The sequence below is a fragment of the Paroedura picta genome, chromosome 11 (assembly GCF_049243985.1).
Source record: "Paroedura picta isolate Pp20150507F chromosome 11, Ppicta_v3.0, whole genome shotgun sequence".
Lineage (NCBI taxonomy): Eukaryota > Metazoa > Chordata > Lepidosauria > Squamata > Gekkonidae > Paroedura > Paroedura picta.
This window is the reverse complement of record NC_135379.1, coordinates 4,061,714-4,079,153: the sequence shown is the minus strand read 5'-3', so window position 1 is coordinate 4,079,153 and position 17,440 is coordinate 4,061,714. Positions and strand designations below refer to the sequence as shown.

General features: G+C 50.6%; 1 protein-coding gene across 1 annotated transcript in view; it reads right to left on the bottom strand.

Moving 5' to 3' along the window:
• Positions 1–17,440, bottom strand: part of OXSR1 (oxidative stress responsive kinase 1) — a 54,792-nt gene that overhangs the window by 23,075 nt on the left and 14,277 nt on the right. The window contains exons 2-4 of the mRNA XM_077302679.1: positions 15,841–15,953; positions 12,193–12,301; positions 5,879–6,020 (exon numbers count right to left, since the gene is read on the bottom strand). Of these exons, the coding sequence (XP_077158794.1) occupies positions 5,879–6,020; positions 12,193–12,301; positions 15,841–15,953 (364 nt within the window). The remainder of the gene's footprint in view (positions 1–5,878; positions 6,021–12,192; positions 12,302–15,840; positions 15,954–17,440) is intronic.

Below are 17,440 nucleotides of genomic sequence, written 5' to 3'. Positions count from 1 at the left end.
TCAGTGTTCCTCCTGGGCAACTGTACCTGCGAATGCAAGAGGGGCTGCCAAGGAAAAGGCCGGGAACGTCGTTTTCCAGAGTGGAGCCCTCCGACTTGAATTCACGTAAAAAGAGCTTTACTGAAACAGACAAATGGCTTCTTCAGTCAAAGACCCACCTCTAGAAGGGTGGGACTCCATGCTGCCAAAAACAACATCCTGGTTCCCTCCAATATGGGGTTTCAAAGGAAAGGGATTGAAAACATAAGGGCCCGTACTGTAAGGCCCTGGTAGAGATTTATATACTGTAGGCAGCAGAGGATAGGACCCTGTGGGTTATAAACTACGCAGAGAACGATATCGGTTAGATATCAGAGGGGGAAATTTCACAGCCCGAGTAGTTCAGCAGTGGGATGGGCTGCCTAGGGAGGTGGGGAGGTCCCCCTCACTGGTGGTCTTCAAGCAGCGGCCCAGACAGATCCTTCTCCTGGATGCTTCAGGCTGATCCTGCACTGAGCAGGGGGGGTGGGACTAGATGGCCTCTGTGGCCCCTTCCCACTCCAGGATTCTATGAGTTGAAGCGGCAAGCCCAGAATGAAGCCATGGCTCATACAGAAAGACAAAGCCAATGCCAAATTCCCTGCATCCGAAAGGCATAGAAGAGTAGAACGGATCTGTACAGGCCAGAGAACGGTTGGGAAAAAAGGCAGAGCCCAAGGAAACACAGGTTAAGCAAGCCACACTGTAGGCAGAAAGTGGAGGAGCACAGACCAAGATTGACCCCCTGACTCCGGGGATCCTCTGACTGCCTGCAGTGGGATACTGATTGCTAGCAAAAAAAAATTACAGATGTAAAAATAGACAAGCAAAAGCCCAGAGTCAACCAACATGCTTTAGGATGCTTAGGGCTGATCCTGCGTAGAGCAGGGGGCTGGACTAGATGGCCTCTGTGGCCTCTTCCAACTCTATGATTCTATAATTCTATGAACATCACAGGGGTCGCCAAACGGTGGCTCTCCAGATGTCCATGGACTACAGTCCCCATGAGCCCCTGCTAGCAGAGGCTCATGGGAATTGTAGTCCATGGACATCTGGAGAGCCACCGTTTGGCCGCCCCACAGTATGGCCTCTGTCATGCAGGTGCCATTGTTCCACAGGTGCTGCGAGAATCCGTCAGCCAACTGGTCACCTCCCATCAATTCCAGTTTCTTCCGGCCTTGAGTCAACGCCAGACTCCACGCATTCATATGCTAACCCCTCACCTGATCGCTTCTCCTGCCTGGCCAAGCGCCGGCAGGACTTCTCCTCTTACAGTTTCCCATAAGCAAAAGCAACCCTATATTAGACAAGGCGATTGGTAGGGGAGGGGGAGAAGGGAAGTGCCTATGGGCGGGGGGGGGGGGATGGCAAGAGACAAAAGAACTACAGTTCTGCGTAGCCTCCCCCGGCCACCCCGTGCCCAATGGAATTTTCTCCTCTTCAAAAATTTTAGAAAGCCGCAACATCTGTGAGCAATCTTGTCACAGCGTTACTCAGCATCCCAGAAATTCAAGCCGGTGTCCTGGGGAGCAGCCGAGTTCTTGTTTCCGCATTGCCAGGGGCCTCGGAATCTCTCGGGAAGACCCGGCAAAGAGAATACAGCTCGCATTTTCCCCCGTGTGTTCTTGCAGTACAGATCCGGAATTTCTGACAAGCAGAGAAAGAGAGAGACCAACAGACAGAAGGATGTGCATGTAACAAAACCAAATTTCCAGACCATGTAGTGGAAGCAGCGTGGGAGAGGAGAAGGGAAAAAAGAAGGGGGATACACCGGCGCATATTTAGGGGTGTGTACGGAAGTCTCCGGAAGCATAGTTGGCGAGTCGATGCGGCACAGCTGACAGTGCTACACTTTGACTAGCCATGGCTGGGGGATGGGACGGGGGGGGGGGAACGCAAACTCTATGTTTTTTCAAAGAAAGAGGTAGATGTATTTGTGCTGCAGAAGTATGCTCAGTCCGCGCACTCACAGGGTTAACGTACAAAGAAATGACAGCACATTAGCACACAGTATGGTACGTGAAACTCCACCATCACTGGCCCCCCCATAAAAGTCAGACACGAGCCACCGAATTATCACCAGGCCTGCGGGACAGAATCAGCCCCACCCCCATTTCTAGGCACATTATTGTGTTTTCACAACATTTTATAGCGAGCCTTCTCATTTCAGTCCGGCATTAGCGAACCTCAGGCGATCCCTTGTGCCAATAATGCTGCTGGGTCGAAACTTATGTCCTCCTGAAGCCCAGAGCCATCCAAAAGCCCCTTCACATGTCATCCCTTCCTCCCTAACCTTGTCTAAACATTCAGTTACGCAAGAGCATACCGTGAACTCAGGGAACAAGCGAGCGAGCGCCTGTGCCTGCAGTTAAGCTGACGATGATGCGCCTGTCAAAAAAGCCATAAAAAGAACAGACTGAAAAAGGCTTCCTCGAAGCTCTGGACTTGCGCTTGGTGATTTCCCAACACCGCTCCCGGTTTGTTTTGGTTACGAGATCATGCAGAATTATCTGTCGAGGAACCCGACTCCGGATAATAATCCACGGTCAATAATCTCCCGAATTGGGAGGGGTGCAAAATATCTGAGGCGACATGGCTGGCCGCTCACGGCCCTCGGACTGACCTCTTTCCCCCTTATGCGCAGAAACATACGGTGGGCTCAGGGCCTCTTGGCTCAAAGCAAGGCTGGCTTCCAAAGCCGCCGAGAAGCTGCTTGCCAGCTCATCTTTCAACAGGGACGGGCTCGTGGTACATTCTGCACGGGAAACTGAAGTGACCTGCTGCAGAGCTCACTCCTCCGAGGCTTGGTGCTTTGGGCTTGGTGAAGATCACTGGCCTCGCAGGAGAGGCGGTGTCCTGTGCCACAAGAGGGCATTCTGCAATAAAGGCTCTCCCCCTGCAAAGGGAAGGGTGAGGTGCGGATGGAAGTGAGGCTTAGGATTGGACACTAGGTGGCTACAGGTGAATGGAAGGTAAGGGCGGGAGGGCAGTCAGGCCCAGGAGCGTGGCAGCTGCCTTCTGCCTGCACACAATGGCCAGGCCTGTCTGTGGAGCAGAAGGAGGCTGCAAAAGATTCAAGGGGGTGGCAGGTTACGGTGGACTCCACTCTCTTCCTGCATCAGAATTCAGCAAGAGGGGTTCCTCAAAATGTCCTCCATGTGTCAAAGGAGAACCAAACACAGTCGGCAGAAAAATACATTTGTAATAAGAGAACATGGTGGCAGACCACCTGGTGCAGTGGCTAATCTGCTTCAGGAGAGCTGGGTTTGATTCCCCACTCCTCCACATGTGGCTAGCTGGGTGACCTTGGGCTAGTCACAGTCCTGTTAGAGCTGTTGTCACTGAGCCGTTTCTCTTTCGAGTTCTTTCAGCCTCACCTACCTCACAGAACATCTGTTTTGAGGAGGGGAAGGAAAGGCGATTATAAGATGCCTTGAGATTCCTTCAAATAGTGAAAAAAGCAGGGTACAAAAACCAACTCATTTGGGGGGGGGGGGGTAGACAGTCTCTGGACCACCATGACTCCTATTCGGAGAAATGTGACATCAAAATTAGCTTACTCACATCCCCTTCTACCTGGACAGACTCCCCGGTATAATCAAATTTCTTGTGACAACCTAATAGGGAAGCTTCAAGAAACTACAATTATCTTTGCTTGAAGACAGAAATGGGAGGGAGGGAGGGAGGGAGGGAGGGAGGGAGGGAGGAAGGGAGGAAGGAAGGAAGGAAGGAAGGAAGGAAGGAAGGAAGGAAGGAAGGAAGGAAGGAAGGAAGGAAGGAAGGAAGGAAGGAAGGAATTCTTTCAGCCTTCCCCCCCACACACACACAAAGAACTTCAAATCCCAGGATTCCACACTAAATAAAACAGCTCACAACTGGCTTCTTTTAGCATCAGACTTTAAGCCTTCTTTATCTCTGAAGCGTTGGGGTCAGGATGGGAAAATACTCAAAACTAATGCAGGGGGTTGCGCAATAAGATACATCCCTCACAGCCCGTTCATCAAGCCTTTTCCGCATATGGTTAACCTCACATCGCTTCCCTCTTTAAAAAGGAGTCGCTTACATTAACACCATCTATCCTACGGGGTCTAACGCCAAGCACGCCCTTCATAGGGACCACGCTGATTGGCTGACAGCAACAGCCCGGTTCTTTCCCCCTCCCCCCCAAATCATGCGCTCAACTTGCATTGTCACGCAAAAAGGCTCAGATCCAGAGAGTCGCTCCCCTTCGTGTGCAGCCAATCAGCTCGGTCCCAACCTTGGGCAGATGTGCTAGCCTCCTTGGCCCTGGTCACGCCACGACACTAATTGCCTAGTTTTTCTACTAAAGGTGAGATCTATGACTCACATATTCCAAGCCGGAGCAACGCTTACGAGAAAGGAACAATCGTTTTATTGTGCCGACACTTCTTGGAGCTCGTTGCTTCCTAGGAGCCAGAGCACCCTGCAAAATCTCTTGATCTGCCTCTCCCCCCTTCTCACGTTTGTTCCGATTTCAACCTGAAAGCGAATGTAACAGTCTGCTAACATTCACTTCGAGTCAGCTCCACAAATACACACACAGAGCAATTGTTCTCCAGGTTAGAGGCTGCCGTTCTTAACCACTACACCACACTGGCCCCACTACAGCATCCATGCTCATCAGAAGTAAGACGGCACATCCCAGCCACAGCTCTGTGGTGGGAACAGGAGCGCATGGATCAACCGTGCCATGACACAGCAACGAGAGAAACAGGAATGCCTCCACAGCAGTACGATTCAGGGAGGGTCCACCGTGTCGGTCGGAAGCAGCAGAACAAGAGATTGAATCGAGTGGCACCTTTAAGACCAACCAAGTTATATTCAAGGTGGAAGCTTTCGTGCGCATGCACCCTTCCTGAGAGACAGTGGAAAAGATACAGTGCCTGAAGTATTCATGCACTCAAAAGCTCATACCCTGAATACAACTTGGTTGGTCGTGAAGGTGCCACCGGACTCAAGCTTTGCTCCTCTGCGTAAAAGAGAACGCTGAATGCTACCTGCTGCTAATGTTTGCACAAGGAAGAATAAAAGGCCTCCGTCGTGTTGGGCAGAAGGATGGGAGGGGGCAGGGCTCAGCAGCACAGCAAATGCACAGCGTGCGGAAGGTTCCAGGTTCAATCCCCCAGCACCTCCAGCTAAGAGTCAGGAAGTCGGTGACATGAAAGACCTCTGGTCTGAAACCCTTGAAACGTTGCCCGTCTGGATACACAAACTCGAGGAGATATAAAGCAGCTACATGCATTCTGTCTATCAAAAAGTTTGTTTTCATGGCTCAAAATGCAGCGGTCTGCCGTCTCTTATGAGGCACAAAGATTTTTCTGAAGCTCGACGTTTCTCTTTCTAGGATGCTGACACGCACTCTTCCATTTGCTGTATTTGTTAAAATTTTTCCTGTTTCCTTTAAGCAGGGGTAGTCAAACTGCGGCCCTCCAGATGTCCATGGACTACAATTCCCAGGAGCCCCTGCCAGCATTCGCTGGCAGGGGCTCCTGGGAATTGTAGTCCATGGACATCTGGAGGGCCGCAGTTTGACTACCCCTGCTAAGAGTATAAACATCGCCCTGCCAGATCAGGCCACGTTTCTACTCATAGAATCCCGTCTCCAACACCAACTGATCTGCTACTACCTTGAAACCGCGGAGAGGGACTAAGATGACAACACCTGTCACAGGTAAGGCTCCGAACAGGTGTGACCAGAAGGTTTTATCAATGAACACAGCCAAAAAGCCCCCAAATTTTCAAGGATTGAGACATGGCCTCCTTCAACAAGAGACTGAGCACAAAGCACTACCGGAAATGCCCCCAAAATGAACATGGCCAAAATGCAACCACAACTCACCTGTGGATCTGTCCGTTTTTGTGCAGGTACTCCAGCCCTTCCAACACCTCCCTCAGGATGGTGGCTATCGTCGCTTCGTCTAATACTCCGCTCTTGTGTTCTCCTTTCGCCACAATATGCTTAATAACATCCAGAACTGACCCTAGAAGGACGGGAAGGGAAGAAGCGCTAGTCAATGAAAGGAGAGAGATGGCATCAGTTTACACAGTTCTCCCAGCACGATGATGCTTGAATCTCCTCGCAACACCAGAACTTGCAGGCATTCCATGAAATTAAGGAGCAGGAGACTTAGAACAGACCAAAGGAAGCCCTCCTTCACCCAAAGAGTCATGAACACGGCAGAATTCATGGCTGCAGGAAGTGGCGGCAGTGGCATGGACAGATTTGAGAGGGAATAGCGCAGAGGTCACTATTAGCCACACATGGAACACTCTGTACTCTTGGTGCTGGGGGGGGGGGAGACAACAGTGGGAGGGCTTATGGAGTTCTGGCCCTACTGGTGGACCTCCTGATGGCTCTTGGGTTTGGGCCACTGGAGGTCCCTGCTGGAGGTCCCTCTACTAGACCTCCTGATGGCTCTTGGGTTTGGGCCACTGTGTGACACAGAGTATTGGACTGGCGGGCCCACCAGCCAGATCCAACATGGCTTCTCTTGTGTTCTTATGGCCCTGCTGGTGGACCTCCTGATGACACCAGAGTTTTGGCTACTGTGTGACACAGAGTGTGGGACTGGATGGGCCATTGGCCTGATTCAACATGGCTTCTCTTACATTCTTATGAATTCATTTCCAGGGCTGCCAGTCCAACCAGATGTCTGAGAAACTGTATGTGCCCTAGGCTGGGGACCTGACCCCCCTCGTTGATAGCCTTACTCCCCTTTGCCCTCTGCTTCTAGCCAATGAAAGACCTAGCATTCTCCTTCTTCTAGAAAAGAGCCGCTTTAGACTAAAGCCCATTAACTATAGTTTGTGGCTGTGAGTCCCAACGTGTGGGTGGGGTGCTGAGCCAGGAAGCGTATTCCTTCATTAGTCACGTGCCTTCTACTGACCCAACTTCACTGAATGAACCAGGGTTCTGGTATTACGAGATCAAAAGGTGGGATTAAAAAAAACCCACATTCTCTATCCCTCCTTCCTTCACAGCGCATCTGCCTTTAAAGAGGAATGCGAGGGAGCTGGGAACGCTGCCTTCAATCGGACGAAATCAGGTAGGTTAGAAACCGTTTACATGCACTAAATCTCTTTTTGGGGGAGGGCAAGAGAGCAGAAACTGTGTAGAAGAAGAGCGGAGACTATGGGCTGGCTCTGTCTCTCTCCAACGATGTCCAAGGCTGGGCTTTGCTGTGAGTCACAGAATTCCCTCCTAAAGCGGTGTGTGTTGAAGAGAGATTAGCAGCCTACACTGCAGGCCTGAGAATCCACAAGCATGGCCCCTTTCATTCCTCCCCCCCAATAATGTGACTGTTGGTCACTTTAAGTTACTAATCAAGCGGTGGCAACAGAAATGGATTTTCTGAAGATTTAAACCAGGGGTAGTCAAACTGCGGCCCTCCAGATGTCCATGGACTACAATTCCCAGGAGCCCCTGCCAGCATTCGGAGGGCCGCAGTTTGACTACCCCTGGTTTAAACAATCCGGTCACCGGCTCAACCACTTGCCAAGAGCTGGCCCTTAATCTCCTTTTGCAATGAAAGGCCTCGGGATGCATACAAGGCAACCCATTTCACAACACTGATTTAATTTGAAATCAAGTCAGAGCGTAGGTTTTCCTTTAGCGGATTACGATGGCGGGGCCGGGAGCGAGAATAAAGCCCGACGGCATGTCCGGGCAGGTTGCGGGACTCTGGAAAGCCTCGGAACCCTTTACGCGAACCGACCGAAAAGACTTAAACAGTATTCATTTCTATTTTAGCCTGGATTAATCCGGAATAACAGAGGACTGATTTAGAAGTTGGCGAAGGGCACGTGGCACAGTGTAAATCGAGAGCTTTGTTTTCCACCGTTCCCACAGAAAACGTGCTTAAAATGGGAGAAAAATGGATACTATAGAGCAGGGTTGGCCAAAACTGTGGCTCTCCTGACGTCCATGGACTACAATTCCCATGAGCCCGGCTACTATTCATTCATTCATACACAGAATCCAACTACAGGATTCTATGATTCTGTGTCCGGATGAATAAATAGTAGCAGGAGCTTGAGAAATTGGGAAAGCAGCAACCGAGAGAAATTTTTGTGCATCTTCAGCAGCACCCAAAATGCTAAAGTCTTTGACCTTGCTTCTGCTGCTGACCAAGAGAAGGACAAGAGCTTCCATCTCCAACTCATCTGCCCTTTGAGCTCTCCCAACCCCTCAGACGTCACCTGCCCAACTGGGATATTTTCCTCCGGGCTTTTAATTTTTATGCGGCCCGTGAGGATCTCCAATGCACTGAAAAGAGGCTGCCGAATTCTGTGCGCAATACCCAATTCCACAGCTGGGCAGCACAATTCCTGCAAGTTATGCATGGCAGGTCATCCCAACCAAGTCGGTAGGCATTTTGCAGCGCGTCTGTGGCGCCTTTTAACACAGCGCTCACCAGCAGCCCAACCCAGCGCAAACCTGCTCTACTGCAATTTTGACCCATGACCAGGAGTCCTTGTGAACAGCTGGTATCTACCTTACGCCGTGAAATGCGCTGTCCAAGTCGCTCCTTGGGCCGGAGTGAGGGATTTGCACTAACCCGCTGCATCTTTCGCTTTCCCCTGCTCTGTGAATGGCTGACCTTCATGCTCTGTTGGACACCGATCCTGAAACTTCCCTCCGTGCCACCAGGTATTGCTTAAGGGAGCTAAACCGTAGCCAGTCCACCAGCCCGGTCTCAGCGAACGAGGACTAGGGCCGAATTTATATACAAGCCAGGTCAGGCAAACTGACAAGCAAAGGCTTCCTGAATGGCTTTGCATGGGCTCAGGGTCTTGAGAAGCATCACGGAGGATTTATCGGTGGCTACTAGACGTCGCAGCTGAAGAGAATCTCTACACTCGGAGGCCCTAAGCCTCTGAATGCCAGAACTAGGAAACCACAACAGAGGAAGGCCTCAGCCTCCATGCCCTGTTGTCGGCCCTGGTCTCCAAACTTTTTCAGGCTGGGGACCGGCGGCAGCAGGGAGGCCGATTGCCTGGCCGCGCATGCGCATTGCGCAGCCCTGCTTCCCCCCTCCCCCCCCCCACAGTAAGAAGTTTGCCAGGCCGCAAGCTTGCGGCCTGGGAAGTTTCTTACTGCGGGGGGAGGGGGGAGAGGGAGCCGCGGCCTGGTGCCAGGGCCTTCGCAGCCCGGCATTGGGCTGCAGCCCCGTGGTTGGGGACCACCGCTCTAGAATTGGTTGGCCATTGTGTGAGACGGGATGCTGGGCCAAAATGGACCACTGGTCTGATCCAGCAGGGCTCTCCTGATGTCCTTATCAGAGGAAGCAAACAAGAAGGCCCAATGATGTATGTAAAAAAATAGGGGGGGGGGGGAAATCCATTGGAGTCTATCAGGGCCTCCATTCCCTGCTGACTTGGAGGTGTTTTCCTTCCCTCTGGGCACGGAGCAGAGGTTACTGGGGAAGTAGCTGTGAATTTCCTGCACTGGGCACATGGTGGACTAGATGACTCCCCTTGGATCCCTTCCAGCTCTTTGTTTCTATGCTTTAAGAGGACATGAATCCTGGTTTTGTTTCTCTGTTTAGGTCACTATGTCTCCCCCAGATGTCCCCAAACCGTGCACCCACCTTCGCCCCTCAAAAGTCACATTTTGGAGAGGGTAAAGGCTCAATAAGCCTGCAAGAGATTTAAAACCAATCAGCTCGTCAGAAGAACCCCCTTTTTACAAGGAGAAATGTGTTTTTATTGCAGAGAAAAAGAGGCAGGTCTTCAAAGGGAATGGCTGTGCACCCCGTGATGTTCATCTGGTAGCAAATCCAGCTCCTCCCTGGTATTTTTGGCATTCAATTAAAGTCTGAGATGCTTAAAGAGAAACAGAAGCAGTGGCAGGAGAGCTCTTTCGACATGACAAGAGCAAGACTGCAGCTCCCCCCCCCCCAAATATTCCTCCAACACATATATATGTTTAAAGCTGACAAGAGATAATGGAGTTTTAAAAGCCATCTTCTGGCAGTGGCAAATGCCAAGAGATAAATGTTTATGCCTCCAGCACCCACAGAAACGACTTAAAAGGCATATTTATGCTGCCTCGCGCATCAATAAAATTGCTAGTTAGGTTCCAATTCCAGACATATATGTAGGAAACAAAAATAGAGTGAAAAGGGGAAGAGGAAAAAGAGCCAAGAGCACATTCATAGACTACTCAGCAGGAACGGAGAAAGCCACGCACGGAATTTAAAGTGGGACAAAGACCTCAGCCCCAACTTTTTAAAAGGGACCATTCAGAACAAGCTTTACAAGCGTCTTCTGTCTGTAACACCTCCCCCTCTCCTAACAGGCTAGTACACTCAGGCACCTGGTGAAGCTGATGGGCAGTAGGTCCCGGGCAGGCAAAAGGAAACACTACTTTACACAAAGAACGATTCAAGCGTGGAATTCGCTACCAGAGGATGGAGCGATGGCCATGGGAATAAACAGCTTCAAAAAGGAGATTAGAGAGCTTCATGGAGCATAACTCTATCCTTTTCTACTAGCCATGTGGACCGAGGGAGACCTCCATTCAACCTCTGAATCCCAGAGCCAGGAGGCTACCTCAGGGAAGACCTCTGTGGCCTGCTCTTGGCAATCCAGAGGAACTGGTTGGCCACTATGTGAGACAAGAGGCGGGAGTAGATTGGACCCCTGGTCTGATCCTGCAGGGATCTTCTTGTGCTCTTCTAAGAAGGCCTTGGCCTCTAATGCCCTATGGGCTGTCCGGAGGCACTGGTTGGCTGCTGGACTAGATGGACCCCTGGTCAGATCCAGCAGGGATCTTATGTTCACCAATTGACCATTTACACGTGGGAATCCTGCCCCATTTTAAGAGGCCTTCACAAGCTGAGAACAGAGGGACGCCACAGGATGGCTCCTTCCTCCCTCAAGAACTGGCCCAGTCAGCTCCGGACAGGTCCCTTTTCATGTCCGCCATCATCCCGTGAGATGTTGCTTAGTAAACCTTAATTCAGGCTTCGCCTTCGGCTGTCAGCAAATCACAGAAACTTTTGTTCAGGGAAAACCGCTCCCCTGAACTGACCACAATCCACACAGGCTTTCCAAGCAGAACTGAGTGCGTGCAGAATCATGCCTTCCTAAGGGCACGCACACTGGCTCTCCCTGGGAAACCATGCCATGTTCTCATACCCATATGAAAGCCAGGTGCCCGGTCGATCCGGCTGTTCCAAAGGACAGCCGCGCTGGTTGGCCGTACAACTGATTTAAGCCCAGGGGCCAACAAGGCCAATGCGGGTTTCGAGACATCAGCGTTGCAGCATTAAAGCTCACTTTGGCAGACACAAGTTGAAACTTGTGTTTCTTTCTATGGTGTTACTGGACTCAAATCGAACCCAGCGTTCTGAGACTTCAGCAATACATATGAGAGAGAGAGAGAGAGACAGAGAGAGACCAGCCCAAGGCCTCTCATTGAGTTCTTTAGTGCTGGGGATTTGCAGCTGACTCACCAAGGTCCTAGTCAAACACTAACCACTAAATCACTCCAGGCTGGGCCTAGGAAAGCTTAGCAATCAAGTCAGCCACAAAAGTTGCCTGTTTTTGCAAGTTCTGGGTTGGGAAATGCCTGGAAGTTGTTGTTGTTTTTTGGAGGGGGGAGGGGGGGGATGAAGCACTTCATTAGGGGATAATACCAGAGTCCACCCTCCAAAGAAGCCATTTTCCTCCATGAGAATTTTGAAAATGGGCCCTGCGGAGTAGGCATAGCAACAAAACGGCGGCCACAAAAATGGCTGCTGCAAAAGGCGGAGGCTTCCATAAAACGGCTGCGGCAGCTGGACTTCAGCCTCGGTTCTTTGTGCTGTGGCGGCAGCTGCTGTCAAAGCAATGTTTTTAAAAAGCTGCACAGCCCATCGGGTCTCCAATGGCTCCCATGGTACCAGCTAGATATTGGCAGGCGGGGGGGGGGATTCACAGTATGAGTTGTTCAGCAGTGGATTAGGCTGCCTAAGGAGGCAGTAAGCTCTCCCTCACTGGCAGCTGGACAGATACTTCTCCTGGGTGCTGTAGGCTGATCCTGCATTGAGCAGGGAGTTGGGCTAGATGGCCTCTACGATTCTGTGACTCCAGAGCACAGTCAATACTCCTTTTGACGGGGCATTGAAGGCCCTGGGCGTGTCTCCCGTTGAACTGCTTTCAACTTACCCCCACTCAGGAGCTTCATCACTAGCCAAAGTTCATCTTTCACTACAAACGACGTGTAATAAGATACGATGTTCGGATGATGGCACTGACTCATCGCTTGGATTTCTTTCTGGAAAGAGAAAGAAAAGAGGAAGTGGGAGAAAACGCTGAACTGAGCTGCGATTACCAGGACAATGTTAACAAGAGCGGCACGCTAGGCAGTGTCCACTCCTACCAGCCGAGCGGTTCCCCAGAGTGCAGAGCTCAGGGATCAGCCCACGAAAGCCATGCCACAGGGGCTTGCTAGGCTGGGCCTCACCTGGGCAGGGGCCTTCTACTCGCTCACCTGGGCAGGGGCCTTCTACTGGAAAGGCAGGGGCCACAACGGAGAAGCCACTGCTCAGACACCTTGTGGAACGGCCTGCCTCAGGAGATCAGAAGCTTCCCACAAGCTATACAAGAGAACCTCTTCTTCTTGTTGATGTTTGAAACCACTGCTGCTCTTCTGCACACTGATCATCGAGGGCAGGGATCCCAGCCTCCAGGTGAGACCTGGGGATCTCTCAAAACTACAGCTCAGACTGCACAGATTACTTCCCCGGGAGAAAATGGCTGTTGTGGAAGGAGAAGGGTATGGCCTTGTGCCCCCTACAGCAGGGGTAGTCAACCTGTGGTCCTCCAGGTGTTCATGGACTACAATTCCCATGAGCCCCTGCCAGCGAATGCTGGCAGGGGCTCATGGGAATTGTAGTCCATGAACACCTGGAGGACCACAGGTTGTTGCCTACCCCTGCCCTACAGAGGTCCCTGTCCTCCCCAGGCTCCATCCTCAAATCAACAAGAGTTTCTCAACTCGGGGATCTGACAACACCTCCCCACCCACCCACTTACCCACCCAGTGGCCAGGGAGAACCCGGCAGCCCTAATTGAAGGGTTTTCATTTACTACTTCAGACTGGGATGCAATTGTTTTTAGATGTGTTCCTGAGAGCTGCCCTTAACCTAGGCGTATAAATAAACCGGCATAATTATCTCTGATTTCCAGAAAACAGGCTGGGTGGACCGGGGAGGGGGGGGGGGCGGCCGGGGAGAGAGAATACAGGCCTTGATTACTGCAGTTATGTGCTTATGCCAAAAGAGAAAAAAAGGAAAAGAAACGTATCTATTAGGAAACACTTAGCAATTTGTTCAAGGTTGACTCAGTGGGGGGAGGGGGGGTAGTGGAGAAAAAGCTCTCTGAAACAGGAGGGCTGAGGAGATGGATTATTGATGAGGACAGCTCCTGTTATCCCTCTTGAGACATGGTGGCATTTTAAGGCCTAAAGAGAAGCCCCTCCTGGAGCATCGAGCCAAGATGGAGGAGAGAAGGGCTTGGAAGCCCAGCTAGCTGTGACCTCGGGTGGCTCCTTACACCCAACAACCGAATTGGGGTGAGGGCAAAACATGGAATCATAGAGTTGGAAGGGACCTCCTGGGTCATCTAGTCCAACCCTGCACTATGCAGGACACTCACAACCCTCTCGCTCATCCACTGTCACCTGCCACCCCCTTGAGCCTTCACAGAATCAGCCTCTCCGTCAGATGGCTCTCCAGCCTCTGTTTAACAATTTCCAAAGATGGAGAACCCACCACCTCCTGAGGAAGACTGTTCCACTGAGGAACCGCTCTCACTGTCAGGAACTTCTTCCGGATGTTTAGACAGAATTTCTGTTGAATTAATTTAATCCCATTGGTTCTGGTCCGTCCCTCTGGGGCAAGAGAGAGCAACTCTGCTCCATCCTCTACATGGCAGCCTTTTAAATATTTGAAGACGTTTATCAAGTCCCCTCTCAGTCATCTCCTCTCCGGGCTAAACAGGCCAAGCTCCCCCAACCTTTCCTCATATATCTTGGGTCTCCAAACCCCTCCCATCTTGGTTGCCCTTCTCTGGACATGCTCCAGATGAGGAAATAGTTCTCTCTCTGTGTCCAACTTATGACAACCCTGTGGTTTGCCATCTGTGTAGCAACTCTGGACTTCCTCAGAGATGTCCTGAAGCCAGCCCAAGGAGGCATTTTCTCCCCCGTGCGACATCTGCCACCTTGGAAAAGGCCTTTCCCTAAGGGAAAACGCTCTGGGACACATTAGAACTCATGAAACCGTTCAAAAATTGTGCATTATGTTTGAACCGTAGGGCTGGGAAGGAGGAATGGAGAGACAATACAAGTCTGCTTCCTAGCAAACAAAGACCAACTGCTCATCGGGTCAACTAATTGGGACCCGGCGAGAAGCAGAAAAAGAAAAAAAACAGCAATTCATCGCCACTGCATTCATTCGCTGATGAGATGCAAGGTATTTGGAGGGTCAGCTGGAGATTAAGATGTTTAATTGGGGGCGGGGGCTTATCTAACACCATGCAAAGTTTCTACCACGGAGCTTTCTGAATGGCCCTTTGAGGCTGAAGTTGGCAGATACTCAAACGCCAATCATCTGCACTACGGCTTAAGCAGGAAAGGAATAAACAAAGCCATGGCTGAATGTACACCAGTGGTGCTAAAATCTCCAGATGGTACTGGCGCCTCCATTCCAGTCTCGCTGCTGCACACAAAAGGTAGCAAGTAAACACCAAATGAATCCGTGCAGGCTCAATCAACAGTTCAAGGAGGGAACCCCCTAACTGAAGCGTGCCAATTCCCAACGGGATAACCAACAGGCCCGGGTGAACTTCCCTTGTTTCAATATACTTTCCTAGTGTTTAATATGACAATCAACGGACGAGATGAGACACAGTGGCACGCGCTCCGCCTACAGCATTTGCCACGGCACATTCCCGGAGACAGAGAGAACACAGAGTGTTTGCCGCTGCATCTCATTCCGTCCAATGATTGTTATGTTATACAGTGATGAAGTTTACTGAAACAAGGGTAATTCACCGGGACTTGTTTTTTTATTCTGGCACACTCCTGTTAAGAGGTTCCCTCCTTGAACTGTTGATTGAGCCTGCACTGATTCATTTGTGATCCTTAGGGTTGCCATCCTCCAGATGGTGGCTGGAGATTCCTAGGGATTAAAACTGATCTCCAGGTAACAAAGATTCATCCTCCTGGAGAAAATGGCTGCTGTGGAAGGTAGACTCTTTGGCACGATACTCCAGTGAAGTCTCCCCCTCCCCAAACTGCCTTTGCCAGGCTCCACTTCCAAAATCTACAGCTTGCCACGAAGCCCCTCTCTGCCCCTAAACCAAGGGACCATGCCTAGCCCTCCAACTGGGACAGAGACAAAGAAGCTCACCAGACTGTTGGTCAAAATGCTAATCCAAAGTCTTGAAATTGTTTTGCAATAATCATAGAATCATATAATCATAGAGTTGGAAGGGGCCATACAGGCCATCTAGTCCAACCCCCTGCTCAACGCAGGATCAGCCCTAATAATACCTGATGACTGTCAATTCAGAGGGGCAGCTGCGTTAGTCAAAAGCAACAAAACAGAGTTTGAATCCAATAGCACCTTTAAGACCAACGTAGTTAACTCCGGGCACAAACTTCTACCCAGGATTAAACTCTGATGCTCTTAAAGGTTCAACTGAAAGATAATCCTGCCCAGAATCCTCTCCCCCAGCAATCTAACCAGCATTGCTACGACTCGACCCTCTAGCCAAGCCGTACACAAAAAATGGAGGGAATTTTTGTACCAGGAGTTCATCCATGCTGGTCTGACATTTTTCGAGGTTGATCCGCTTAATCGCCACCTTCTCTTTCTTCGGGCTGCAATAGGCTGCCTGCACCACTGCCGTGGCCCCGCTGCCTGGAAAAAAGGAAACACACAGAAGCCACATGGAGTCAGAAATGCTCCTTCAAAGGTTCTTGCCGCATCGCTGTCTTGCACAGCAGGTGGCTGCTTGCGTTCGGCTTTTTCTTGCACTTCTAAGGAGAAATTCTGTGATGCTGATAGGCCAAGGCATGGAGTCCAGGACCAGTGCTGTCCACTTGCCCGTCAGTTTCTGTGTAAAGGCCCGATCCATTCCCAGGCACTGCTGGTGGGTGTTCTGGAGGAAGCTGGGTATTCATCATGGGAAACCTCCATTTTCAGAGGCAGACAACCCCTTAAGCCCATTAAAACAACTAAATGGCAGCTCAAATGCAAAGACATAAAAACTATTAAATGATGGAGCTGAAAAGGATAATTGAGGGAACGCGGAATGAAACAAGAGATGTCTTCAGGCGCTGGCACGGGGAAAGTCGAGTTCCCCTGGAGAGAGAGCCAGAGCTTTGGGGGTAAGCCGAGGAACACCCTCTCTATAGGCAACCACCTGCCTGATTTTAGAAGTATCTGAAACAAACCCTCTGAAGAATAACAGAAGAGCTCTGCTGGATCAGACCAGCGGTCTATCTTGTACAGCTTCCCATCTCACCAACCGGTTCCTCTGGATGGCCAACAACAGGGCACAGAGGCCGAGGCCTGATGAGAACGTATTTAAGAAAGGGTGCTAGACAAATTCCAAGGACTATGAGTATTAGGGCTGATAGGGGCAGTGCATCTTTAAACTCAGTTTGTTTATTTATTTATTATTTTGATTTATATACCGCCGCATTTTCTAGGAACCTGCGGCGGTTCACAGGATAAAACATTATTAAAATACAATAAAACCCCAATTTACGATAAAACCAGCAAGTGGTCAAAAACACCAAAAGTCGCTGGGAGGGCATTGTTCTCTGCTTGTTACCTTCTAAGAAGAGACCAGAGGCCCTGGCGAAGCAGAGACACACACTTTGGGTTGGGTCCAGCAGGGCTTTCCTCTTATTTTCACCCTCAAAAACAGCTTACACCTGAGCGAGTGAGCGAGTCACTGTCCTGGGTGTGCCTCCTCTCAAGCAGGTAACTATGACACACTTCTGCACTGAGTCCATGTTATCCAGCCATTACCAGACAATAAGGTAGGATCACTCAGAGGTCAGGCTAGTGATTCACGCAGTGATGCAGCAGGAAACCTCCTTGGAGAGAGAGGTATTTGTTTTAGTAATCAGAGTCAATCCGGAAGCCACTGGGCGAGATGGGCTAGACTACCCTTTCTCCATTGTTTTACCATTGGGAAACCCCTGAAACATTCTTCAGGCTTCGAAAAAAACCCAGAAATGGCACAATCATGCAAAATAAAGTTGGGAAGCAGAGCTGTGGACATACCCACCTGGTCCCAATCCCTCCAGGCCCATCACTGGCCATTGGGGGTCAACATGACCAATAATAGTCATAGATTCAAGTGTTGGTCTGAAGCAGCAGAACAAATTTAGAGT